This window comes from Salvelinus sp. IW2-2015, linkage group LG6.1, assembly GCF_002910315.2.
Source record: "Salvelinus sp. IW2-2015 linkage group LG6.1, ASM291031v2, whole genome shotgun sequence".
Classification (NCBI taxonomy): domain Eukaryota; kingdom Metazoa; phylum Chordata; class Actinopteri; order Salmoniformes; family Salmonidae; genus Salvelinus; species Salvelinus sp. IW2-2015.
The window spans coordinates 28,456,686-28,483,524 of NC_036845.1; the positions used below are offsets into that span (position 1 = coordinate 28,456,686).

A 26,839-nucleotide genomic window follows, 5' to 3' on the forward strand; every position below is an offset into this window, starting at 1 on the left:
GTACAGGAGGGCACCGAGCACACACCCCTAAGGGGCCTCCATGTTGAGGATCTGTCTGGCCCTGCTGCCTAGTGAATGTTGACCTTATTGCTTAAGTATTGCTTGAATGTGCCTTATTGCTTAAGTAAGCTAGCTAGCTAGCATACAGACATTTGCTTACATGCATTGCTTTGGTTACACAGTACCACAAGCTGTCAGAAGCAGTCTGTCTCTCAAAATAGACCAAAAAGTACATTTTCTAGACAAATAATTTCCATACTTACATACAAAATGTCTTCCCACATCACTTGAATTGGTGCCACGCATCGTGGCATTGTTGACAAGTTGGCTATTCTAATGTAGGAATATCGTTTTATCTCTGATTCACTTCCATTACTCAAAGCCCCGAAGGAGGTGTATGATAATGGMGGCCTAGTGGCTTCAAGGYTCTTATTGGCCAAGACATAGTGTCAGCTATGCAGGGTTTATATATGTCGTTGGTCATAACTCATGCGTCTCACCTTTCTCTGTAATAAATGGTATAACAGGTGTTGACACACACCACACGTTTGATAGTTCACAGGCCTACAAAGGTGCAGGTGTCACTCCTTCTAAATACCTCTTTAAAACACGCGCAAAAGCCGTTGTAAAGTTAGAATTTGGCAACAGCAAGTCGAAACATTACACAGCAGTTATGCTAACTTCTGAGGTCAGAAATCTACTCATCAACAATGGGCTCATATTTCTTCTGTGAATTCCACATTACTACATGGGAAGTTGGGAACTATGATTCCATACGCACACAGGCACTTAGTCAGGCTTCCTCTCCTCTCCTCTGTGTAGAGACGCTACATTAGGACCCAAACATATACAAGCACGCACATGCAAGAACACACACACACATGCAAGAATGAACACACTCCCTACAGGGAGGAGGCGAGGGCCCTCGGAGTGTGGTGTCAGGAAAATAACCTCACACTCAACGTCAACAAAACAAAGGAGATGATTGTGGACTTCAGGAAACAGCTGAGGGAGCACCCCCGTATCCACATCGACGGGACAGTAGTGGAGAGGGTAGTAAGTTAAGTTCCTCGGCGTACACATCACGGACAAACTGAATCGGTCCACCCACACAGACGCCGTTGTGAAGAAGGCGCAGCAGCGCCTCTTCAACCTCAGGAGGCTGAAGAAATTCGGCTTGTCGCCGAAAGCACTCACAAACTTCTACAGATGCACAATCGAGAGCATCCTGTCGGGCTGTATCACCGCCCTGGTACGGCAACTGCTCCGCCCACAACCGTAAGGCTCTCCAGAGGGTAGTGAGGTCTGCACAACGCATCACTGGGGGCAAACTACACTCGCATTAACATCTGCTAACCATGTGTATGTGACAAATACAATTTGATTTGATTTGACATGCAGCCAAGAACACACACATGCAAGCAAGAACACGTACGCACACAGTGAAATGGCACAAAAAAACAGAATGCACGAGGCAGGCATGTTTACTGATCCCCCATGTGAACTGTCGGTCATGTAGAGTTTATTTTGTAAAGAGGGGAAAAAGGGAAGAGGATGTGGAGGAGTAGAGAAGCGACATCTGCAAGCGCTTTACAGGCTTCTGGACTGCCACGTCAACACAACACTGACAGACAGCCAGCACTGGAGTCAACCGGGGAGGATCACATACACACAGATACAAACACACACACAGGCAGCCAGACACACACACACTCCCACCCATCCCCTCACACACACACGCACACATCCAACATCAAATTTCACATGAACGAAAAAAGGTTCATGACCTAAAACAAGAAAAAAATGCTTTTTTGATATCCTGACCCAACCCTCTCAACAGCCTCATTTTCAACACATTAACTCCATTGAATCAGAAAACATGAGAACGAGAGCAGTCTAACACAAGTGAAAAAGGTGTTCTTTCACAGGTAATTTGAGCAGAATAATTGACGAAGTCTTGCTGCTACACTCAAAGTGAGAATAACCTCACAGCTATGTAAGCTGGAGCTTAGTAAATACACCAGAACTCAATAAACTGCTCAAATATAAGAATGACTCAGTGTGATCCAGCTTGAGAGGAGTTACCATTTTTACCAGATGTGTGGTACTGAGTAACAAACTATATATTGTACCTGTGATGTCGCTGAATGCATTTCCATCCTGATTCCCACTGTGTTTTAACACCTTCTTATGGTGCCATGCAGGTAGGCTCTTTGGCTGAAAGAGCAGTGTGTTTCAAAAACTTAAAATCCCGAGGGCCATAGTTTGTGTGTGTGTTGCTCAAAATGCCTTTTGAAAGTCCAGTGTTTCCAGATTTCTATGAAATATTGTATATAATTAATTACAATAAGAGTGAAATACTGCCGTTTTCCTTAAAATGTTTTTTTTATTAATTATGTTAAAAAGAGCTTTTCTGTGTTTGAATGGTCAAAATCAATCAAAACCATTTATTTGTCACATGCTTCRTAAACAACAGGTGCAGACTAACAGCAAAACGCTTACTCATGGGTCCTTTTCCAACAATATAGAGAAAACAATTGTGACACGAGGAATACATACACAGCGAATAATGAATAACGAGTAACAATAACATGGCTATATACAGGGAGTACCAGTACCGAGTCCAAGTGCAGTGACAAGAGGAAATTAGCTATGTACATATAGGTAAGAGCAAAATGACTAGGCAACAGGATAGATAATAGAAACTAGCAGTGGCGTTTGTGATGAGTGTGAAATGGTGTGGGTGGTGTCAGTATGCATGTGTGTATGTTGTGTGTGTATACCACCTGGTATAGAGGCCCTGGATGGCAGGGAGCTCGGCCCCAGTGATGTACTGGGCCATACTAACCACCCTCTATAGCCCCTTGCAGCCGGGTGCCTTGCAGTTGTCGTATCAAGCGGTGATGCAGCTAGTCAAGATGCTCTCAATGGTGCAGCTGTATAACTTTGAGGATCTGAGGGCTCATACCAAATCTTTTCAGCTGCCTGAGGGGGAAGAGGCGCTGTCGTGCCCTCTTCACAACTGTGTGGGGGTGTGTGGACCATGTTAATTCCTTAGTGATGTGGACACTGAGGAACTTGAAGCTCTCGACCCGCTCCACTACAGTCCCATTTATGTAGTGGAGCACACCCCTGAGGGGCCCCCGTGTTGGTCTGCGTGGCTGATGTGTTGTTGCCTACCCTCACGGCCTGGGGGACGGCCTGTCAGGAAGTCAAGGATCCAGTTGCAGGGGGAGGTGTTTAGTCACAGGATCCCGACCTTGGTGAAGAGCTATGGTGTTGAATGCTGAGCTGTAGTCACTGAACACCATTCTTACATAGGTATTCCTTTTGTCCAGGTGGGTGAGGGCAGTGTGGAGTGCAATCGAGATTGTGTCATCTGTGGATCTGTTGGGGTGGTATGTGAATTGGAGTGGGTCCAGGGTGTCTGGGATGATGGTGTTGATGTTAGGCATGACCAGCCTTTCAAAACATTTCATGGCTATAGATGTGAGTACTACGGGGCGCTAGTGGCTTCGGAGATCGAGATCACGCAAAAAAAAAGAAAAGAAAAAAGAGGTAAAAAACATTTCMGTTTCCCTGCATTAAAATCACAGGCCACGAAAAACACTGCCTCTGAATACGCATGATCTTTTTTTCCTTTTTTATGCCCTATACAGCTCGTTGAGTGTGGTCTTACTGCCAGCATCGGTTTGTGGTGGTAAATAGACAGCTATGAAAAATATAGATGAAAACTCTCTTGGTAAATAGTATGGTCTGCAGCTTATCATGAGGTATTCTAACTCGGGTGAGCAAAAACTTGGGATCTCTCACCAGATGTTGTTAACAAAGAGACACCCCTCTGGGGTGAAATTACGTTGATCCAACGTGGAATAAATGTTGAAATGACGTCTGTGCCCAGTGGTACACACCTCTTCCCTTCTTCTTACCCGAGTCTGCTGTCCGGTCTTGATGATGCAAAGAAAAATCTGCGAGATGTTTATTAATATACATGTCCTTGTTCAGCCACGACTCTGAGAAACAGGTCCGGTTGATAAAATAGTCCTGAATGGAGCTCATCCAGTTTGTTATCCAGTGACTGCACCTTCGTCAGAGAACAGAGGGCAATGACACCCTATTTGCTTGCCGATGTAGTTTCATCAGGATGCCACCTCGCATGCCTCTCTTTCGCCGCAGCTTCCTCTTTCGTGTCTCGGGATCAGGGCCTGGTCCGGAGTAAGCAGAACGTCCAGAGCTGCCAACTCATTGAAGTAGATATTTTCGTCCAGATCGAGGTTAGTGATCGCTGTTCATATGTTCAGACGCGTTTTTTTGGTCATAGGAAATGATGGCAGAGACATTAAAAAGTTAAGATCAGCATAAAACAACACAAAATAGCAGAATTGGTCAGGAGCCCCTTACACAGCTGCTATCCACTGCAGCAACATCTTATATGTGGGTATACCCCAACAACAGAATGGTGTGGGCGTATACCAGTCAATAAAAATATTAATGACAAGTAAACAGCTGATTGGCTAGCTCAGCCAGTATAGGACGGGTCAACAACAATATTTGGGTATGAGTCAACAGATAAGCATTTAAAAGTTAGATTTTCACTGGACAGTTGCTCCTCTCTGGGATCAGTGTGTCCCCCGCGGGACGGTTGAGCTAAAGTAGGCTAATGTGATTAGCATTAGGTTGTAAGTAACCAAACCATTTCCCAGGACATAGACATATCTGTTATGGGCAGAAATCTTAACTTCTTGTTAATCTAACTGCACTGGCTAATTTACAGTAGCTATTACACTGAAATAATACTATGCTATTGTTTGAGGAGAGTGCACAATTATGAACTTGAAAATATATTAATAAACCAATTAGGCTCATTTGGGTAGTCTTGATACAACATTCTGAACAGATATGCAATGGTTCATTGGATCAGTCTAAAACTTTGCACATACATTGCTGCCATCTAGTGGCCAAACTCTAAATTGTGCCTGGGCTGGAATAATACATTATGGCCTTTCTCTTGCATTTCAAAGATGGTACAAAATAAATATATATTTGTATTATCTTTTACCAGATGTGTTATTTTCTCCTACATTCATTTCACATTTCCACAAACTTCAAAGTGTTTCCTTTCAAATGGTATCAAGAATACGCACATCCTTGCTTCAGGTCCTGAGCTGCAGGCGGTTATGTTTGGGTATGTCATTTTAAGCGAAAATCCTTAAGAGGTTTTTAAGCACCTCATCAATAATCACCACATCAATAACCACCTCTTCAGGGTTTGTTCTGGATGTGAGGCGAGCTCTACTCACCGTCGTTTTTTGATTCTAAGGACTTAGCTTGTCGTTTGACCCTAACCAAGTCTAATTTAATAAGCACACACCTRCCCTACCTCAGCCATAAATGTCCCTTTTTCACCCAGCAGCCACCCTGTGACTTAGTAATATGCTCAACACCCTCAGAATGTTTGATTTTACCGCAGTACAAATGTTATACACTGAGTGTACAGTACATTAGGAACACCTTTCTAATATTAAGTTGCACACCCTCAGAACAGCCTCAATTTGTCAGGGCATGGACTACAAGGTGTTGAAAGCGTTCCATAGGGAAGCTGGCCCATGCTTCTCACAGTTGTGTCAAGTTGGCTGGATGTCCTTTGGGTGGTGGACCATTCTTGATCCACACGAGGAAACTGTTGAGCGTGAAAAACTCAGCAGTGTTGCAGTTCTTGACACACTCAAACAGGTGCGCCTGGCACCTACTACCACACCCCATTCAAAGGCACTTAAATCTTTTGTCTTGCCCATTCACCCTATGAACGGCACACATACACAATCCATGTCTCAAGGCTTAAAAATCCTTCTTAAACATGTCTCCTCCCCTTAATCTCGACTGACTGAAGTGGATTTAACAGGTGACATCAATAAGGGATCAAAGCTTTCACCTGGATTCAACTGGTCAGTCTAGGTCACGTGTCAAACTCAACCCACGGAGGGCTGAGTTCACACTCCACCCTTGTACTCAATAGATTAATTAAGTCACTAATTAGTAAGGAACTCCCCTCACCTGGTTGTCTAGGTCTTAATTTAAAGGAAAAAACAAAAACCGCACACACTCAGCCCTCCGTCAAATGAGTGACACCCCTGGTTTAGTTCATGGAAAGAGCAGGTGTTCCTAATGTTTTGTACAGTTTATATGTTCAATGAAAACCCCTATAACATGTAAATGTACAACAACCACAACAGTGGTCAAAAAACACAGGACACTTACTTGCTAAGCACAACTGTGTTTTGATCTTATAGTGCCACCTTGTGGTCATAAAAATTATAATACTTACCTACTTAGTGGTCTTCAATTCATGTTGGGACATCAGGCTGCAATAATCAGTCTGTCTTCTACCTGTTAAATAATAAATAATACATAACTAATAAAATACAGGTAGATAAATATATCTGGATAACCGATCTAATCTCACCGATTACTTCCAATGTACCTCAGCTTCCCAAGGCTAGATTTTGTATTTATTTAAATAAATATGTTTGCGATTACATTAAACATACTCCAAATACTGTGATAAAGGAGGCAGGACACAGTGAACACATATAGCATGTATTGACAACCATATTATGCAAGTTCCACTGCAAAGAATCAGAGGAGACCGATTGAAACAGATATAGAATTTATTTTCAACCAGAAGTAGGAAAATAGATAGGTAGGACTAAAGAAAACAAGCCAAAGGTGTTATAAACAGAAAACTAGTCCAAAGACAGTCAAACCACGAAGACGGCTTAAGAAGAAAACTGAAAAAAAGCCTTGTTTACCATTCAGTTTCTTAACAGTTTGTATAATTTTAAAAACAGCTGCCTTGATTTTCTTCTCTGTTGAACATTCTTTGAATGTTGTGCAAGTGTTTTTGCTGGTATTCCGTGAATGGTAAACAAGTAGTTGGTCCTGTGTATGTACAATACAGTGACACATCAATATAGTATGTACTCAGCTGGCTACAGATAGTTTATTGATGATCAGGATTGTCTATTGTCTATCACTATCAGCAGGGAGGAGGGTGAGGCCTATACAAGATGGAGACATGGAGGCAGGAGAGAGAGATGCGTGAATGGGGTGATTGTTAGTGAGGTGGAATCTGCTGTAATTGCACTTGGTCTTACGGGAAAAGCAGTGGAAAAAAATGGGTGACTGAAAAAAAGTAGTGGATATGTTAGCTTCCCCCCAAAAATATTTTCAAAAACATTTACTTAATGACTTTGAGGGTAATACTGCCAAGTTTCTGGGGGATGGAAATGACCGGTCTGAAATAAGATGCACTGTTGCAAGCCAAAATCTTTGACAAATTACTGTTATGGTTGTACAAAAAAAAAATGTATAAAAGGCTGTTGGAAAAGGCAAAGAGACAAGTCATGACAGTGGTCTATGGATGGGAAGTGTATGTACTGTATAGAACAGGGGCGTCAAATCATTCCACGAAGGGCCTAGTGTCTGCTGGTTTTTCCCTTTCCATTAAGACCTAGACAACCAGGTGAGGAGAGTTCCTTGCCAATTAGTGACCTTTATTCAATCAATTACAAGGGAAGAGCAAAAACCAGCAGTCAGAATGAGTTTGACACGCGTTAAGGTTAAAGGGTGCTCTACACTTGGACACAGAAAGCAGATTCAGTGTGCACCTTGCCAGGGAACGCAGTCAGAGCAAGTCCTATACAACGGAGAAAACAGAAGCACAATGAAAAAGTCAACCGAGTTCAACAGTGATCACTAACTAACTGAAGCGAATGGTGACACGTCAAGCAGTGTGATTCTCCCTCCTTGATCCAATCATAGAAACAAATGTTTGGGGGGGTGCGGGGGCGTTCAAAGTGAGGGTTAGGAGGGGACCAGAGTAACTACTCCGTTTAGCCACTATGAAGCACAAGAACAGTGGCAAGGACCAAATAGTACTCAAATCACCACAGGACCAGACTACAAAGCAGAATTAATGAGTTAGCCAGCTAACTTTGATTAACATCCAGAAATAACCATACATTTTCTGGTTCGTTTAAGAATGAACTTGTGTTTTTGGTTGTTGAGTCAACTAGGTCCTTCTCATTTCAAGCTCATCTTTTGTAGTATACCTCTGAGCATCAATTGAGTTAGCCAGCTAACTAATTTTTTCAACCGATAGGCTTGAAATGGGCATGGACTCATTGGCTCAACCAAAAACAAATAAGTTTAGTCTCCTTAAAAGAGGCACGCCAGGATCTTAAGCACAAATTCATAACATAGTATGAATTGGTTTCGTTACATACCAGACGAACTGCAACATATGAAATGGATGACTTAGTACACAAAACAGGGGCCACTTTTGGATCGTGAGCACCACTCAAAACTACTAGCTGAAATTACACAAAAGTTTGATTGCATCTTTAAAAGGAACCAGAAAATGTAGTTATTTCTGGTTGTTATTCAAAAGTTAGCCGGCTAACTCATTGATCCTGCTTTGTAGTAGAACCCTCAGTCTAGCTACCAGCAGAAAGTTTTTTGCTTCGTTTTACATTCATGTTGGTTTCACACCAGTCAACAATAGTGCTGTCTAGAACTGAATCGGCTAATAAGACAATGCTATCCTGGTCTAAGACAATAGTATACATCTGCGAGCCTAAGCGACATCCCAAATACAGCAGCAGAGAAAAAGTTGAAATATTCACGTTTGGAGTTAAACTACTCCGCTTAGGAATCTTCATTCGATAAGCATTCTGCGTCCATTTTTACAGCGACCCAAAGTTGACCAAGTTAATGTATCATTTCTACCAAAAAAGAGAATCATTTGGTTGATGGAAAGGTGGGGTAAGGTATGGAAAAGCAATGAGTAAAAATGAAAAATGTAGCAATCATAGGATATACACAACTCAAAGTTTTAGGAAGGAAACATGAGATACATCTTTTATTCACACTTTACAAAAAAAGCTAAGTCTTTAAATCTACTACAATACTACCAGCAATTCAGGGGTATCAAACTGGACATTTGTTTCTGTTCAAAACAAATAAAATATATCAAGGGGGGAAAGTAAGGTCAGAAAAAAAGCTTTTGAACAAGGACTCAATTTATATTCCCCATTTCAACCTTTCCCCTCTGTAAAAATTCATAAAATTCCAACTTTAGCACAGTGGCGAAAGCATCATATTTACTTTAAAAAGGGGATTTTAATTTATTCAATAATAAATGTGGGAAAGGAGGTGGGGGCGGGGGGAGCGTGATCATTCCATTTCCTGTTTAAAAATGTGACGGTTGCAATATATAGTCAGTCACCGCGGACATATTTCAGTCCCGATGGTAACAGAACAGAGATGGATAACGTCTGTCTGGGCCACCTGACAGACGGGGAGACGGGTCAGTTCCACAGACGGTACCGCACAGAGGCTTCAGTAGCGGGGTTAAAAGGACTAAAGTAATACACTTGACTGTTAAGTGTCTAGAGGGTTGGACATAGGGCTAGGTATAGGGGGAACATGCTTCTCTAGATTCAGAATTCAGTGGTGGAGGGGCAAGACAGGCTAGGTGACTATGGTGATAAGGGACTATCAACGGGGTTCTAGGAGCTGATCTAAAGTACACGGAGGGTGCAAAACATTCTGGAAGTAAGGGGGTTCAGAAGAGAAGAGGTCTTCACTTTGCCCCCAATGGGAAAAAAACTAAAGCTTGACAAATATTCCATACCGGATTACTAGATCGCTCAACAAGGAGTATATACACATAATTGTCACAGCTCATACAAAAAAAAGGAAGAAAATACAAAACGATAACAAAAACCCCAAAGGACATCAAATGTGTGGACAGTATTTAAAAAATAAATGGAGAAGAGGTTGTTCCGGAGTTCGCCGACTGTAAATAGTGCAAGACAACAAAACGGCTACGGCGAGGCACAATGTTCCGGTTGTACAACACTAATTGTGGGATACTGGATGTGCGTGATGCAAAAATCACTCTTAGGATCAATCTGAAATGACAACCTATTTCCTATTTAGTGCACTTTTGAACAGAGCCACATGGGACTGGCCAAAATTAGTGCACTATAGTAAATAGGGTGTTATTGGAGACCAAACCTTACTTTAGTCTGAACTGTGAGTGGATGAATGGGTCGGTTGGTGGCAGGCTGGCAGCAGTATGGACCAATGGCTTGTAAATAGAATGGATTTGAAGATGCATCATATTTAGTCAGTAGGTCTATTTACAATCTGAGAAACATGTTCTCAAATCATAACGGGAAAACAAGCAATACTGATACATAAAAACAGTTAACCTAGGGCGGGAGTGCAAAGTAGTGGCAGCGAACGCCTGGAACAACCCCTTACGTCTTTTGTACAAGCTGGTCATTTCAATTTCATCTTAACATTTACTGGATAAAAAAAAAAAAATTGCCATAGTTTACAATACAATCCTGTCTTTTTCTTTCTTCAAATTGGATCATAATTTACTCATAGTACAAAAAAACCCTGCCAGAAAACAGGTCTTTTGTGACTCATATACAATCGTGTAAAGACAATCTAGATTTATATTCTGTACAAACACTTGTGAAAAAACCCACTGCTGTAGCGTACGGAATTTATGGCTGAGGGAAAAATGACTACTGGCCTCAAGAGACAGTGCTACAAGATCTGTGTATGTCCACGTGTGTGACAGTGAGAGGATTGCTGGTTTAAACTCCTGTACATCAGCTATTGCCCTCCCTCTTTAAAAAGTAACAAATCTGAAAAATGTTTCGTTGAGAATTTCCTCCGTTGCCTTGCCCCTCAGCCAAAATCCCCTACCCCATTACAAAAGGTGGTATATGGTCCAAATCAGGAATGGGCAACTCCAGTCCTCGGGGGGGCCTGATTGCAGTCACAATTTTGCCCCAGCTAACACACCCAACTCCTATTAATCAACTAATCATGATAGTTTAAAACCCAATTAGTTTAAAAATCAGCTGTGTTGGCTAGAGAAGGTGAAAAAGTGTGACACCACTCCGGCCCCCAAGGACTGGAGATGCACATCCCTGGTCCAAATGAAGTCCTATTAACAAGACTAAGTCAATGACTCTGTCACGTACGCATGCAGAGGAAAAACAGTGTGCAAAAGGGGATGGTCGCTGGCCACTAATTACATGTTATTCAACTACTTAAAATCATTCAAATCTGTTCCAATCCAGAGGATACAGATACATTTTTTTAGCACTATGCCTGACCGGCATGCCAACAAGCCTCCGCTAACTAGAGCTTACTTGCTTCCATACAACAGGTCCAGACAAGTGTATTTGGTGGTTGCCGTCATCCTTTCCTAAAAGGATAATAATCAACATCTAAAAACTCCTCAAGGCAATTCCACAGGAACAGAGATCCCGATTTTTCACTTTAAAAAACGTATGTCAAACAAACCCTCTCTACGCACAAGGCCTACTTTCGACAATTCCCACAGAAGATTGAACAAAAAACGTTTACTTGATGAACAGCGCAGATGAAAAGTTGGTAACAGAACGACGGCACAAACCGTCATTCTGTTACCAAACTTTGCACCGGCACTGTTCCAATTAAATGCATTTCTTTCAAAATTCCGTGGAAATTGTTCAAAAGTAGTCCTTGTGCATAGAGTTGTATGTTTGTTTAACTTTGCAATCATTGGTTTTTGTTTGACATACATTTGAAAGTTACAAATCGGAGTCAGTGTCACGGTTACCGTGGAATTGCCCCTCAGCAGTGACATCAGTCTACATGCACCAGTGGGGTTAGTTCCTATTGCACCACTTGTCTCCCTCTCCAACTGACTAGGTTCTATTAGTCAATAGTAGTGGACTGGTAGCACCAGGTGAGCACCACCATTTTGGACCCACAGAGAGATTGGCCCTATAGCACAGAAAGGAGGAGCGGCACACCATATTATGGTAGATAGATATACCATCACATTGATCTCAGTGGGGAGAGAAAAGACAAGGCCCACTCTTAGCCTTGGCTGAGACATTAGACATGTCTGTTGCTGCCATTTTTGCTGGTTTGAGATTGGTATAGGACAGACTATCAGCTGTAAGCTTTAGAAGTGGCGTCCTTTCTCTCCTTGCCTTGTGAAGGGTGTGCACAGCTCTCGAGTGATAAAAAGGTATTTCTCGTGCCATTGTTCAAGACTGCACAGGTCATGTCAAAGACAACAAGAGTCAGGTGATATTGCTAAAGATCTAAATATCTATACGGGAGCCAGAGGGGATGTGGTGATATTCGAAGCTAGCATCCCTTCTATCTGTTAAAGAGTTACAAAAGCATTATGTGTAAGAATGACCGAGGGGGAGGGGGGGGGGGGTAGGAATCCAAAAACACAACACAGGATTGACATTTTCTAAATGGAAACAAATGGAAAACGACAATGAGGAAAATAAAAAATATATAATTGAAATCCCTGTTGGCCAGACCTCACTGTGCGGCTGATTCTTATTTTACAGGTTGGTTGTGTATTCCGTCTCGTCTTCTTTCCTCCAAGTGACAACGAGAGAAGAGCTGGAGGGCTAGAGGATGCACACTGCTATAGCATACAGCACCCCTGGAGTGGGGCTGTCTCACCACTACCTGCGTCCTCCAGGCAGGTGGATGCCGTTGACCTGGTTGTTGGCCTGGCCCTGAGGCAGAGTGCTGGGCAGCAGCAGCTCCAGCTGGGCGAACAGGGAGAAGTGGTCAGAGGGGATGTGGGGGTGCGGGCAGCCGCTGATATTGTTCTCATGGAGCCAGTTGGAGTCCAGGGGACCCAGGATGCCGAGCACATTGATCTGAGGCTTGGAGTAGAAGATGTAGTCAATCACACCCTGAGGAAAAAGAGAGCACGAGAGAGAGAGAAGAGGGGGATGAGTGAAAGGGTTTACAAAACAGATTTTAATTAGGAGGGCAAAACGGCCATCAAATAAAAAAATGGTGTTACGTGCAGGATATTGCTTTTTAAGGAACGCCCGGTGCCGACTGCCGAATTGACTGCAACGATTGAGCTAAACAAGCAGGAATGATACCCTACAAAGTGAGCGTTGGCTCCTTGCACAACGCACATCTTCCTTTGTCATCTGGTTGGCAATATCCTCCATTTTAGTGTCAGTGTCTTTTTCCACTTGTCTGCGATCCATTCCTTGGTACAGTAGCTATGTAGCTGTGCAAGTGTAGCTTTGCAAATGTTTTAGCATTTCTAAGCCAACTACTCAACCACCTTGGTGGACCTGCATGACATTTCTGTAAATTAGCAAAATATTGCTCAATAACTGATACTTGTGGGCCGGTATTAGTTGATACAATACTACAAGTCTGCAGACAGGAAGAGTAGAGCGATGATGCGCTTGAAAGACAAACAACCTGAACCAACTTCCATGCATTGCTAAATGTAATTTAGAGATATTTCTTTTAAAATCAGTACAAAAGTACTTTTCCGGCTAACGGAAAAGCTGATGACTGAGGCAGAGAACATCATGCCTAACAATTAGACACAGTGGACAAAATGTCAGAGTACATGAAACCTTCGCAAAGCAGGTGTAATGCTGTGGAAATATCCATGGGTCAAATTTCAATGTCGTAAAAATAGTATTTCCTGATTAATCAGGACAAGAACAAACAGCAATCTGTAGCCCTGTCAGAAGGCGGTGTCAGAGACATTGCTTCAGGTCTGCCTACGTTTGTGTGGCTCCCTCACCTTGAAGTCAAAGGTGTAGTTGGTGTAAGGCATCAGGCTGTCCTCGTAGGCGCTCTTCAGCTTGAAGCCGTGGGTGATCCTGGAGTTGGACGTGGAGTTGCCGTTCTTGCCATTGCAGTTGAAGTTGGTGAGGCTGTCAAGGTAGCGAAGATCCTTGAAGTCCTTGTGGGTGCAGTCCACTCCACCCTGACTCAGGTACTCCACCACGCCTGGAGAGAGGGGGACGGTAGGGGTTTACATAAGTCCTGTTTAGTATAGGGGAATGTGCTACCTAAACTTGTCCAATGACGACAGATGTTCCTTTTCCAATGCAAAACGTTTTCCCTACCGAACACAACCCATAAGTGTCTGTTAATTCCTTCATTCAAAGTAACCATCACCAAGCAAGCAGCTAGTGGGCCCATCACTATATTTATCACTTATACCTTTCCCTTTGACTGACTCTGGGTACTAAGTCCTAAACTTGGGATAGGGTTAATTATCAGGTATCCTATTGAAATAGAGTGCTTAGGTTTAGAGGGTCTACACCAGAAGTTAATGGTTATCTGTAGGAGGAAGGTATACGGTGTGTGCAATTAAGCTTGAAAATGTGCTGAGTGCAGGGAAAACAGTCACGTGGCAGCATTGATGGGGGGAGAGAGAGCCACGGATTAGTGATGAAGAGGGTCGAAGTCAGGTCAGGTTAAGGGAGAAAAGTTTATTGCCCGTATCACTTAGTTTCCTGCCTAGCAATAAAGACACGATGTTTAGAGAGGAGGAGACTCCACTTAAAGTTCCTATAAATCACAACTATTGTAAACATGTCTTTGTCTAATGCAGCTGTATTGACCCAATGGGACAAATAACCTTGGTTTGAGCTTTCATAGTGTCCGGTGACTTTTTACTCAGAATTAGAACCTAACACCTTCTAACCCAGCCACTCACCAGAGTCTGGTAGAGAGTTGAGGTCGGCACAAAGCACTAGAGGGATGCTGTTGGTCTCCCCAGAGACAGAGGAGAGTTTGAGGCTGCGAGTGGCCTTGTCCACAATGTTCTTCACCTCAGACAGGAACATCATGGTCTGGACCAGCTTGACGTCGGAGTACTCCGGGTCCCAGTGCATGTGGGCGTTAGCCACCAGGAGGAGCTGTTTCTCCATGCCATGCAGAGACTTCCCCGCTGGAGAAAAGAAGGGAGAGAAAAATGTGTTGGGGTTACTTTAAATGGTCAATAAGCAGTAGAAACAAAAAAAGTCACCACCACTGTTTTGGAAAAAAGCTGGATAAATGGAACATGTCTTTAAAATCATAAAACAGAGCCATGGATGCAAGTATTGCCATCCATGATATCAATATTATAGTTTAACCATGTTGAGGCCATAGTTCTCCTGATAATATTTACAATACACTGAACAAAAATATAAATGCAACATGCAGTGCGACATCTTCGCATCGAGTTGATCAGGCTGTTGATTGTGGCCTGTGGAATGTTGTCCCACTCCCCTTGAATGGATGTGCAAAGTTGCTGGATATTGGTGGAAACTGGAATATGCTGTTGTACACGTCGACCCAGAGCATCCCAAACATGCTCAATATGTGATACGTCTGGTGAGTATGCAGGCCATGGAAGAACTGGGACATTTTCAGCTTCCAGGAATTGTGTACAGATCCTTGCGACATGGGGCCGTGCATTATTATGGTGAAACATGAGGTGATGACAGTGGATGAACGGCACAACAATGGGCCACAGGATCTCGTCACGGTATCTCTGTGCATTTCAAATTGCCATCGACAAAATGCAAGTGTGTTCATTGTCCGTAGCCTATGCCTGCCCATACCATAACCCCACCACCACTGGGCACTTTGTTCCCAACTTTGATATCAGAAAACCGCTCGCCCACACGACGCCATACACATGGTCGGCGGTTGTGAGGCCGGTTGGACATGCTGCCAAAATCTAAAACAAAGGTTTGGTACGGCTTGTGGTAGAGAAATGAACATTACATTTTCTGACAACAGCTCTGGTAGACACTACTGCAGTCAGCATGCCAATTGCATGCTCCCTCCAATCTTCAGACATATGTGGCATTGTGTTGTGTGACCAAACTGCACCTTATAGAGTGGCCTTTTATTGTTCCCAGTACAATGTGCACCTGTGTAATGATCATGCTGTTTAATCAGATTCTATGCCACATCTGTCAGATGGATGGATTATCTTGGCAAAGGAGAAATCCTCACTAACAGGGATGTAAACAGATGTGTGCACAACATTTGAGAAATACGCTTTTTGAGAGTACGGAACATTTCTGGGATTTTTTATTTCAGCTCACTAAACATGGGACCAACACTTCACATGGTGTTTTTATTTTGGCTTCTGATGGGTTACAACAGTTGAACTAAGCTCATGTACCCATTGATTCTTGAGGAATATAAGTCCAAAAATGGATGTAGCAACTGCTGATTGCCTCTTAAAAAAGGCAGAGCACAGCCATGGGACACAAGCCAGAAAAGTGCAGCAACAGCCGCTCCCCTATTGAAGTTCTAGGTTTAAAGTGAGATGAAGACAAGCTGCTGTGGTACACCCTTGAAAACCGACTGGGAGAGACCATTTCTAAGCCATGTGGATATCCACCAAATAATTCAACTTTTCAGGGAAGTCAGGAACCAATATACACAGTCAGTTAGGAAAGCTACGGTTAGCTTTATCAAACAAACAGAAATTTGCTTCCTGTAGCATTAATTCCAAAAAGGTTTGGGACACTAAAGTCCATGGAGAAAAAGAGCACCTCCTCCCAGCTGCCCACTGCACCGAGGACAGGTAACACTCACCACCGATAAATCTACAATAATCAATCATTTCAATAAGCATTTTTCCACAGCTGGCCATGCTTTCCACCTGGCTACCCCTACCCTGGCCAACATCTCAGCACCCCCTGCAGCAACTTCCCCGATTCTGTCAATCACCACATTCTTATCGGCAGACGCAACAGTCTTGGTTTCTCTAATGACTGCCTCGCCTGCTTCACTAACTACTTCTCAGACAGAGTTCAGTGTGTCAAATCGGAGAGCCTGTTGTCCGGACCTCTGTCAGTCTATGGACACAGGGTTCAATTCTCCGGCCGACTCATTTCTCTTTATGTATGTACGTACGTACGTATCAATGATGTCTCTCTTGCTGCAGGTGATTCTCTGATCCACCTCCACGCAGATGACACCATTCTGTATACATCTGGCCCTTCTTTGGACAATGTGCTAACAAACCTCCAAACGAGCTTCAACGCCATACAACACTCCTTCTGTGGCCTCCAACTGCTTTTAAATGCTAGTAAAACTACATGCATGCTCTTCAACCGATTGCTGCCTGCACCCTCCCGCATCACTACTCCGGACGTTTCTGGCCATTTTTAGCCTGTAATCAAACCCACAAATGCTAATGCTCCAGATACTTAACAAGTCTAAAGAAAGCCAGTTTTATTGCTTCTTTAATTAGCACAAGTTTCCACCTGTCCTTACAATTTCTTTCAAAAACAAGGACATATCTAAGTGACCCCAAACTTTTGAACGGATGAGTATGTATTTAAACTCTGGATTGCCAATGAGATGCTTTGAAGCCACAAAATTACATGTAAGTATTTCTTGATGTAGTGGGGACCGTAACATAAAAAATGTGACTTTAAAAATGGTAGGAAGCATGAGTTTTTACTCAAAGTAACTGTGGTCAAAGACTTAGCTATAGGTAACCAGATCGTGACTACAACTAACTACACAGTTATGTTTTAGCATTTATACATATTTATTAACTTGTTAGGAACTACACACAAGGCACTATTTATCAACGTCATATGGAGAACCAGTGCTACCTAGGTAGTTCCAGCTGGCTAACATTAGCATGGCTAGCAGCTAACATGCAATTACACTCCAAACCAAGTATTGGCGCTGGTGAGCTACTATGTACATCCACAAAGTAAAAAACATAAATTCATGCAAAAAACTGCATCTCCTCGTTTCCTGTGTTTGGAAGTGGTAGTCGAGCGGGTAAGCGTTGTAGTGGTTTTCTGCCGTTCGTAGCTAGTACACTAAAACCCACAAGGATGGGGTTACTACTCATTTGAAGTGGGACCGGTTTGTCTGGTTGAAGCAAGCAGATTGGAGTATGGGAACCGTGCGCACATCTACTGTATGACTTTGATGGCTTAGTATAACCAGTGGAAGGTAGAATTCGGAATGAGACTGACAAACCAGGTACTGTGCTGAGCGTGACTGAAGCCGTCAACCTCCATTTTCTACCAACCTACAGGTACATCGCAAATATCAGCAGCAATGGCGATAAACTGGGTAAATTCAATGTGGATTTACCTCACTATAGGAAAAGCGGACTCCCTCGGCCAGTGAATCGACCTCTCCCGCTGAAGGCCTCTCCTTGGCCCTTGACTTGGTGGCCAACTCAGCCGTCAATCGGTAAGTCTCTGCTCTCTCTACTTTATATCTGCTGGCTTTTTGTTGGGTTCTGTGGGTTCCTGCCAGTGCTAGACTAGTTGTTCTCTAGCTTACTACTTAGATATGTCGACTGTGGTGGTTGGCTAGCAAGCAGGCTAAAATAAACTTTAGCTGGCTGGCAAAGAACTGATTATACCGGTAACATTATTTGATAACTGGGTAGATGGCGTTATGCATTTCCAAAACGTGTTTACTTTAACGTAGATACCTAGATATTTAGTGTGTATGTATCGATATGTAAGCTGTGTGCTCTGTTTTTTAAATGTATGTAGCTCTGTCCGTGAGCTGTTCTTGTTTATTTTTGTTATGCATCATGTCATGTTTTATGTTGACCCCAGGAAGTGTAACTGCTGCTTTCGCAATAGCTAATTAGGATCCTAAAAAAATATATGTTGAGCCCTGAATGGGATAGTGTCATAGCAAGGTCTAGGATTTACAGCAGCGATGGGCAACCCCCCTTTGTAGGCCCATGTATTTAAAAAATAAAAACTTGTGAAGTGTTGGTCCCATGTTTCATGGGCTAAAATAAAAGACCGCAGAAATGTTCCATATGCACAAAAAGCTTTTTCTCTCAAATAGTTTTGAACAAATCTGTTTACATTCCTGTTAGTGAGCAGTTCTCCTTTACCAAGATAAACCAGCCACCTGACAGGTGTGGTATGTCAAGAAGCAGATTAATCAGCATGATCATTACACAGGTGCACCTTGTGCTGGGGACAATAAAAAGCCACTAAAACATATGTGGCGTTGTAACAAAACTGTCTCAAGTTGAGGGAGCGTGGAATTGGCATGCTGACTGCAGGAATGTCCACTAGAGCTTTTGGCAGAGAATTTAATGTTATTTTCTCTACCATAAGCCACCTCCAATGTAATTTTTGAGAATTTGGCAGTACGTCCAACCGGCACAACCGCAGACCACGTGTAACCATTCCAGCCCAGGACCTCCACATCTGGCTTCTTCACCTGCGGGATCGTCTGAAGGGGAAGGGGTGCTCAATAGTATTTATGTATGTATTAAAGCCCTTCCGTGGGGAAAAACATGCTGATTAGCTGGGCCTGGCTCCCTAGTGGGCGGGCCTGGCTTCCAAGTGGGTGGGTCTATGCCTTCCCAGGACCCCCCCCATGCTTGCACCCCTGCCCAGCAGAATATGTGAGTCAAGTTCAGCAGTTGGCCGCTCATTGCTCAAGCGCTCCATGTCCTTTCCTACGCTCTGCTAAAAACCGCTCCAGGCCTACAGAAAAACAATATCCTGCTCCCAAATTCACACCATTCATTAAAATAATAATTTAACCAAAACCATTTATTTCTGTGACTACCTGGACCTACCAATTGTTTTATGTATTGAAACTATACCACCAAAGATAGGAATGAAAACACCCTTTTGGCCACTCTTGCCAGGCTGGGCAGAGTTTTTGTATTTTTCCATTAGGTAGACCTAAAAGGTTTTTAGGCAAAATAACTCAATCAAAACAGAAAGCTCCTTGAACGTGGGAATATGCCAGGCCTATTGGGCAAAAATCAAATTATGGCCCATTGTATTGATAATATCAAAAAGTTTGAGATCTGATTTTTTTATTATAAATACAATGACATTTATCTACCCACCTCATTCCTTTATTTTAGCATGTGCACATAGTAAGTACACCATCAAACTTTTGGGATAAGTGGCTTTTCATATTCCACAATGATTCTTTAGTTGTGGATGTTTCATGTAGCCAGTGTGTAACTACTTCCATACCCCGCGTGTAGAACAATGGCATCCGGTCTGCAACTTAACAGTTTAGTACCATACCAGCAGGTGTCATCCAAGCCTTACACATAACAGTGGACACTACATCACAGCTCTCCCTCCTCACCTTTGTTAGTCACCTTGATTTAGCGTTTTGTCAGTTTCTTTATGAAAATATTTAGCGAACTCCATGACAGTAGCTAAAGAAATGGGCTATTAGGAGCACAAGTAGACTACAAATGCATGCTGTGGCAGGCATGCCTCTTGCTCATGAAGTGAGCGTTACTGGAACAGGCAAGAAGGCCGACGCTCCAGCCTTCGGAAATCTCACTCCCCACTCCAGTCAAAAATCGGGCACGCTCCGCTCCTCGCTCACATACTCTGCTGCCCAGTCATGTGAAATCCATAGATTAGGGCCTAATGAATTTATTTCAGTTGAATGATTTCCTTATATGAACTTTAACTTATCAAAATGGTTGTGTTTATATTACACACACCTACTCATTCAAGGGTTTCTTTATTTTTACTATTTGACCTGACCTTCACCCGACCTCAACCCAATTGAGTTGGTTTGTGATGAGTTGGACTGCAGAGTCAAGGAAAAGCAGCCAACAAGTGCTCAGCATATGCGGGAATTCCTTCAAGTCTGTTGGAAAAGCATTCCTCGTGAAGCTGGTTGAGAGAAAGCTTTGCACACTGTTGGCAGTCATCAAGGCAAAGGGTGGCTACTTTGAAGAACATCAAATGTAAAATATATTTTTATTTGTTTAACACTTTTTTGGTTACTACATGATTCCATGTGTTATTTCAAAGTGTTGTCTTCACTATTATTCTACAATGTAGAAAATAGTAAAAATAAAAACCCTTGAATGAGTAGGTTTCCAAACTTTTAACTGGTACTGTATGTATGTATATATCTCAATTGTTTGGAACTCAGTCGGGGTCTCAACCTAATGTTGGGAGTTAGAATAGTAGAAAACAAGTTGTAATTTTGAAATTTGGTTGTGCAGCAGCAGTTCCTCTTGTTATGGCAGTCACTGACAGTCACTCAATTAGCCCATGTCAGCAAAAAAAATATTTAGATTGGTAAATTAGTTTAGGCAGCCATCTAAACTTGTAGTAATCATGGTCAAATTACTGACCAGGGGGGCCATATTGATTTAGTCACTCATACACTGCAAACATTTCTCTCCACCCCATGACAAAATGTGTAAAACTGCTGGGAATGAACTGCAAAACGGTTGTTCTTCTGTCAAGACGGTGGCCGCTAAAATGTTTTGCTAGCAAGGTGGGTGCCCCCCCCCCCCCCCCAACAACAAAAGTTAACTTAGGGGCCCCAAAAGGCTAGGGCTGGCTCTGACTGCATGTGTGGGTATGACGTGGGTACAAAGTCCCGCTTGCCACTGCAGCCCCTCGTGATGACTTCAGATTTATTTGTGGCCCACACCCCCATCAAAAGTTGCCCATCACTGGTCTAGGGTGAGAAAAGGGAGAGGGCCATAATTAGGTGTAGGGTCTATGGTTTGAAAAGGGACATAACACTCACAGGATTCCTCCATCATTTCCTTGCGGACCTCCAGCAGTACGGCCACTCCGATGTTGTCCTTGGTCATAACCCTGTTGAGCATGGCCTCAGAGCCTTCAGAGTTAGCCATGGCCAGCTGGTTAAACTCTACCGTGTGTTTCTGCACCACACCGAACCTGAGGGAAGGCGGCAAGGGGGAAAGAGAGACGGGCAGAGAAACAGATGTGATAAGCAAGATGTGATAAGTAACCAGGTTTCCATCCAACCATTTCATGTGGATGAATAACCTGACGCATAAAAAAAAGTTCACAACAGGGCTGATGGAAACAGGAAACGTTGGTACAATTTTAGAATTGTCAACTAACAATTTGTTCGTTTGACATGGTGGGATCTTTGTGTTATTAAAATTCATTATGTGAGATATGGTGGCGGAAACACCTACCACCACAACGTGGAAAAGCATTAGGTTTATTAGGCAGATGAAATCAATTATGATGAACTTCACATGGCGGTTAAGTGCACGGCGATCATGCAAATCTCCAATAGGCTAAATATCTAGGGTAGGCTATTTGAACGCTGGTGACATGATCTGTAATCGGCTGCCAATTATCAAATAAAATGATCTTGCTCATCCACATAAGCTATCCACTTTATCAGCAAACTGTTGTCGAGAGAGCATGCGCCAAAACCAGACTGGTCAAGTTTGCTATATTTATATCACCACAACAGTTTGATACAAAACCACCAGTAGAGTTAAATTTAACTATTGTTTTTTTTTGTTTTCGGTACGTGGGAACTTAACTGCAAAAGTGTTTTTTACGTCATCATGTACAGCCTTTTATTAGCAACAAGTCAGTTGATGGAAACATCACTCTGGTGGGAAAATGTGCATATTGTTTTTATGCACATTTTAGAATATTTACTTGAAAATCTGTCACCATTTGGACGGAAACTTAGCGAGTGTCTGTCAATGAGCATTGTATGGAGAGAAAAAAAAGAAAAGAAAGCATTGACAGTGCTCCTCCGGTGCACTCACTTTTCTGTCCTGTAGAAAACTGCACACCCGTCCACATGTTTGCGGTCTGACTCGTGCATGGTTCTGGCTCGAGACTTTGGGCTGAAGAAGCCCTCGTAGCCGTGCTCCTTCAGCTCTGGCAGGAAATACTGGTAGTACTGCTCCGTCTCCACTTCCTGTAGAAAATAAATCAAAATCCATACATTAAAGTGGACAGACGACTTAATGTACCCAAAACATGTAGCAGGGAAATCAGGTTCATTGATTAATGACTTGCCAGAGAGAAACCAAAATGACTAAGACAGGAGTTGTTTAACACTGGGTCGAGGTTTACCCACATACCTGTAGGTTGATGATATCAGCGTTGCAGTTCATGATCTCCTGCATGATGGACTTCTTCCTGTACTCCCAATTGAGGGCCCAGGAAGGGCAGTAGCCATAGAGCTGGCGCGTGGCGTACTTATCACACAGCACATTGTAGCACATCACTGAGAACAACGCTGAGAGGGAGGACAGAGGGAGAGACGTAGGATATAGAACCTTATTCAGTGTATTCTTATTTTAGGGCCTGGGAATTTAACAGTATCGCGATACTCATTAGTATCGTGGCAAGGAAACAAAACACTAAGCGGATTTAACTTCTTTAGGAAAACAGCCTGTGTGTGTGTGCACGTGTACAGGGACTGTCTGCTGGTCTCTCACCAGAAGGTCTCGTCTGGTCCGGCTCCTGGAGTGCGATCCACGACCGTGACGGGGGCTGCTCTGTGGGGGCTGGGGACAGGAGGAGTTGTCCATGTTAGCCATTAGTAATTTTTGCTAAAACGTTATGTGAGAAACAGAGGGTGACTTACTGCATTTGATTGAACCTGCCAGATTGTCCAACAGGTAGTTCAACAGTTTCCTCGTGCCATCATGCTCCTGGTAAAGGCTCATGATTTCTTGTGCAAGTGGATTTCCTGATAGGAGCAGGAATGAAGACAACGTTGAATTACATTATTTATTTTTTTAAATGCAACGGGATCTACAATGGAGTCCCCAGAACGGAAGGGTTACCAAGACGATAAGCCACACTCACCTTTCAACCCCAGTGTTTGTAACTGAAACAGTTTCCCCAATTCGAATGGCAGAACCCGCAACTGGTTGTTATTTAAAAGCAGCTCCCTGTTGAGGACAGACATTGGGAAACACAAGCGTCAGAGACAAGCCCCTGTGACAATACAGCCCCTTCCTCAACTTTCCCATAAACCATAAACACATTGACCAGTGATCTATACAGACAAAAGTAAATGCTCTGTGAGCCCAACAGGCAACGGTTATTCTCAGGCACCAACTAGTGACACGTTTAGAACAAAGTGAATACTGGGAAGTGCGGTTCCCAGCAGCTCACCTGAGAGACACCATGTGGCCGAGCTCTGCCGGCAGGCTCCTGATCTTATTGGACGACAGATCCAGGTACAACAGGTTGTGTAGTTTGGCAATGTCGGGTGGGATGCGTGACAGACAGTTGTCAGCGATATGTAGAGCAGTGAGGTGGGTCAGAGTCCACAGAGATGGGCTCAGGCTCCTGACATTACCTGGAGAGAGATATGTGGAGGGGTAGATAAACACACAGTTGAGTCATGTCTCTGTGGTGGCTTTTCATGCAAAGCAGATACAGGTTTGTTTCTATCTAATACACGAGTAAACAATCATGCTGGACTTGCAAGTCAAACCAATATACAGGCTTATAAAACAGAGGACCTTATCCTCTAAGCACGAGAATGCTGGTCACTGAACAAAAATGGTTGATAAACTGGCCTAGACTAGAGCATCCTCACTTGCTGAGTCCTAATATGAGAACAGCACCCCTCCACAGCCTCTGGGCCACCCCCCTGCAATGCTCACCTGTGATTTCCAGCTCAGCCCAGTAAGACTTCTTTCCATTGGCTGCCTCCTCAGTTGACATGATAGTGTACATCCGCCTGGGGTCTGGCGGTTCATATTTTTCCTTGGGCATTCCTGCTGTAACACTGGGGGAAAGTTTAAGTAACTGAACATTATATATCTATCCACTGATAACATGCATGTCAAACGCAATTAGATATCCATTGCACAAAACTGACATTTTGAAAGTGACTGTTCACTAGCAGCTTTCTAGGTACTTTACAAACATGCAAAGAGGAACCTAACTTTTCAAGAGGGCTTCGCTTGATTCTGACAACTTCTGGAAATGAGGCTCAAAGATGTGGCCATATTATTGGCTGGCTGCTGATACTAATTGCAGTAATAAATCCGGTTCAATGAGAATGCGTTGCTTTACAACTTAGCAGCGAAGGAAATCAATAAAGTTGAACTTATAATACTCATTGCAATAGCTCGGTTACCTAGTTAGCCAGCCAACTAACGTTCGTTCTACACAACAGGCCGCACAGAGCAATAACCACCACTAAATAGTTAGAGAACACAAACTGGTCGGCTAGTTAGACAATTGGGTGGCGCGTTGAGGCCGGCATCGGGTCAGGAAAAATGGACTTAGCTAGATAGCCCCTAACAGTAGCTAAAATTCTAAGCTAACTAGCAAATTAGCCAACGAACGGCCGTCCGCTACAACATAACTTCGTGAGAATTATAGTTAGCTGATATAGTTACCTAACCAATGAATTGAGAAGATATTAACGGCTGCATATTATTCTAGATGTATCTGACCATAACACGCTAGGCTGACAGAGTAGCAACTAACTAGCTCACTTATGGCTAACTAGCTAGCGTAACTATGCTGGCTATTCCTAATGGAAATCACCGCTGAAAGCTAATGTTGGCTAGCTAAGCTAGGTATCTACATTTTTCGAACCTGTCCGACTTCATATATGCATAAGTAGCACTTTATGAAACACCTATGCAGCAATAATTGAAAACAATTGAGTTGTGGATGTTTCACCCGAAGCAACTCGTCGCTTGTGTTGATTTTACCTGCAAACGCATACCAATCTGTATCGCGAGGACGAGTGTGTGCTCTCTTTTGTTTCTACTTTCTCGTTTCCGCTGCTGTATCACAAGGAACAAACAAGCATCATGGCGACTGTCAGGTTTTTTTCTCTCTGTGTGATAACAACGCTTGATGCTATTGGTTAGCTCTTGGATGGACCGCACCATCTGCGGTTGAACCAGGACGGCTTTGGCGCAGAAGGACCAATGTGACAGATATTTCACCGGATATATAAATGTGAAGCCTCCGCTTGGCGTTTCCACACACTACCAAATTTGGTAGTGAGAGGAAGCCCAGTGGTCAGCAGTGGTAGAAGATGGAAAGAGATGGATTTTGGCCGACATTCTGCAAATTTTCTCATCGATGAAACATTTGATCTCAATATAGTTTTGTGTTCGCAACACTACAATCTGTTTTGAACAGAGTGGAATAGGTTTTGTAGACTTTTCCCTTTGTCAAAGTTTTTTAAAAGTGCGTTGTTTACAAGGAGTGCAAAGGCGAATTGAGTTAATGCAGACGCGCACTTCACAGAGTAGGCGTTCCCTAACGGAAATATGCAGATATTTGCTAGAACAGGCAAATAGGACCTCGCTGGGTCGTGCTTGGCTCTTCCCACCTCCTTGCCTGTTCTGCCCACTATGACTAATTTGTTGCCATTGGAAACGACAGGGTGTGGTCTATCTTGGTTTAGTTATACACATATTTTGCTTTGGTTTAATGTTTATGTGAAACTTTAGGGGTGTGTTCAAGAGTCAACAGCTGTCAATCAAACTGATATGACGTCACAGGATTCATGTCTCAACTTTAATTACTCTTGGCTGTACCATTCATTGTTCATTATAATGAGCAAATCATGAACACTCTAATCCTACTCATAATGAGGGGGTGGGCTGAACAATACAGCAGATGGCTATGTTCTTCATACACTAGGTTCTTTGCTTGATTTGAGACCATACAACCTATCAGCATATTGGGCTTGAATTACTGGTTTACTTCCTGTATTGATATTGATGGGATTGAATCAGGTGAGCGTTGATTACATTCTATTTGGAACCGGGCTGCCTCCCAGGCGTGAGCCTGGTGCCTGGTTCTGGCAAAATGTAATCTCAAAACAGAAGTGACGTAGGTTAAACATGTGGAGTAATAAGTAGGAGTCTGTGTTTTCACATGATTGCTTTTGATAAAAACACTTTATCTGCCTTCCAAAAGAAAACAAGTTAAAACATATACTGTATTTTATGGAAGAGTTGTACAGTGCCTTCAGAAAGTATTCATATCCCTTGACTTATTTCACATTTTGTTGCGGTACAGCCTGAATTCAAAATGGATTAAATAGATTATTTTCCTCGGTCATCTACACACAATACCCCATAATGGCAAAGTGCAGGGCAGGCCTTAGGGGGCCTGGCCCGCCCTACCATACCTCCTTGCCCGTCCATATAAAATAAAGAAATATTGATACT

General features: G+C 43.1%; 1 protein-coding gene across 1 annotated transcript; it reads right to left on the reverse strand.

Annotated features, from left to right (window-relative positions):
• Positions 1–6,650: 6,650 nt before the first annotated feature.
• On the reverse strand, positions 6,651–25,581 carry LOC111965390 (CCR4-NOT transcription complex subunit 6). Its single transcript, XM_023989567.2, has 12 exons — positions 25,361–25,581; positions 24,296–24,420; positions 23,799–23,985; positions 23,487–23,572; positions 23,263–23,367; positions 23,114–23,182; positions 22,754–22,911; positions 22,433–22,587; positions 21,418–21,572; positions 14,591–14,824; positions 13,667–13,875; positions 6,651–12,800 (listed from the first exon to the last, which is right to left on the reverse strand). Exons 2-12 carry the CDS (start codon positions 24,405–24,407, stop codon positions 12,564–12,566), a joined length of 1,707 nt encoding a protein of 568 aa, XP_023845335.1. The 5' UTR covers positions 24,408–24,420; positions 25,361–25,581; the 3' UTR covers positions 6,651–12,563.
• Positions 25,582–26,839: the final 1,258 nt, after the last annotated feature.

Bases quoted from the DNA above. Each gene is read 5' to 3' on its own strand.
- LOC111965390 (XM_023989567.2), bottom strand. From the start codon at position 24,407: ATGCCCAAGGAAAAATATGAACCGCCAGACCCCAGGCGGATGTACACT. The intron at 23,183-23,262 runs GTAAGTCACCCT...TCCTGTCCCCAG, and splicing joins GGCAGGTTCAATCAAATGCA to CCCCCACAGAGCAGCCCCCG. The intron at 22,588-22,753 runs GTATGTGGGTAA...TATTTTCTACAG, and splicing joins CTGATATCATCAACCTACAG to GAAGTGGAGACGGAGCAGTA.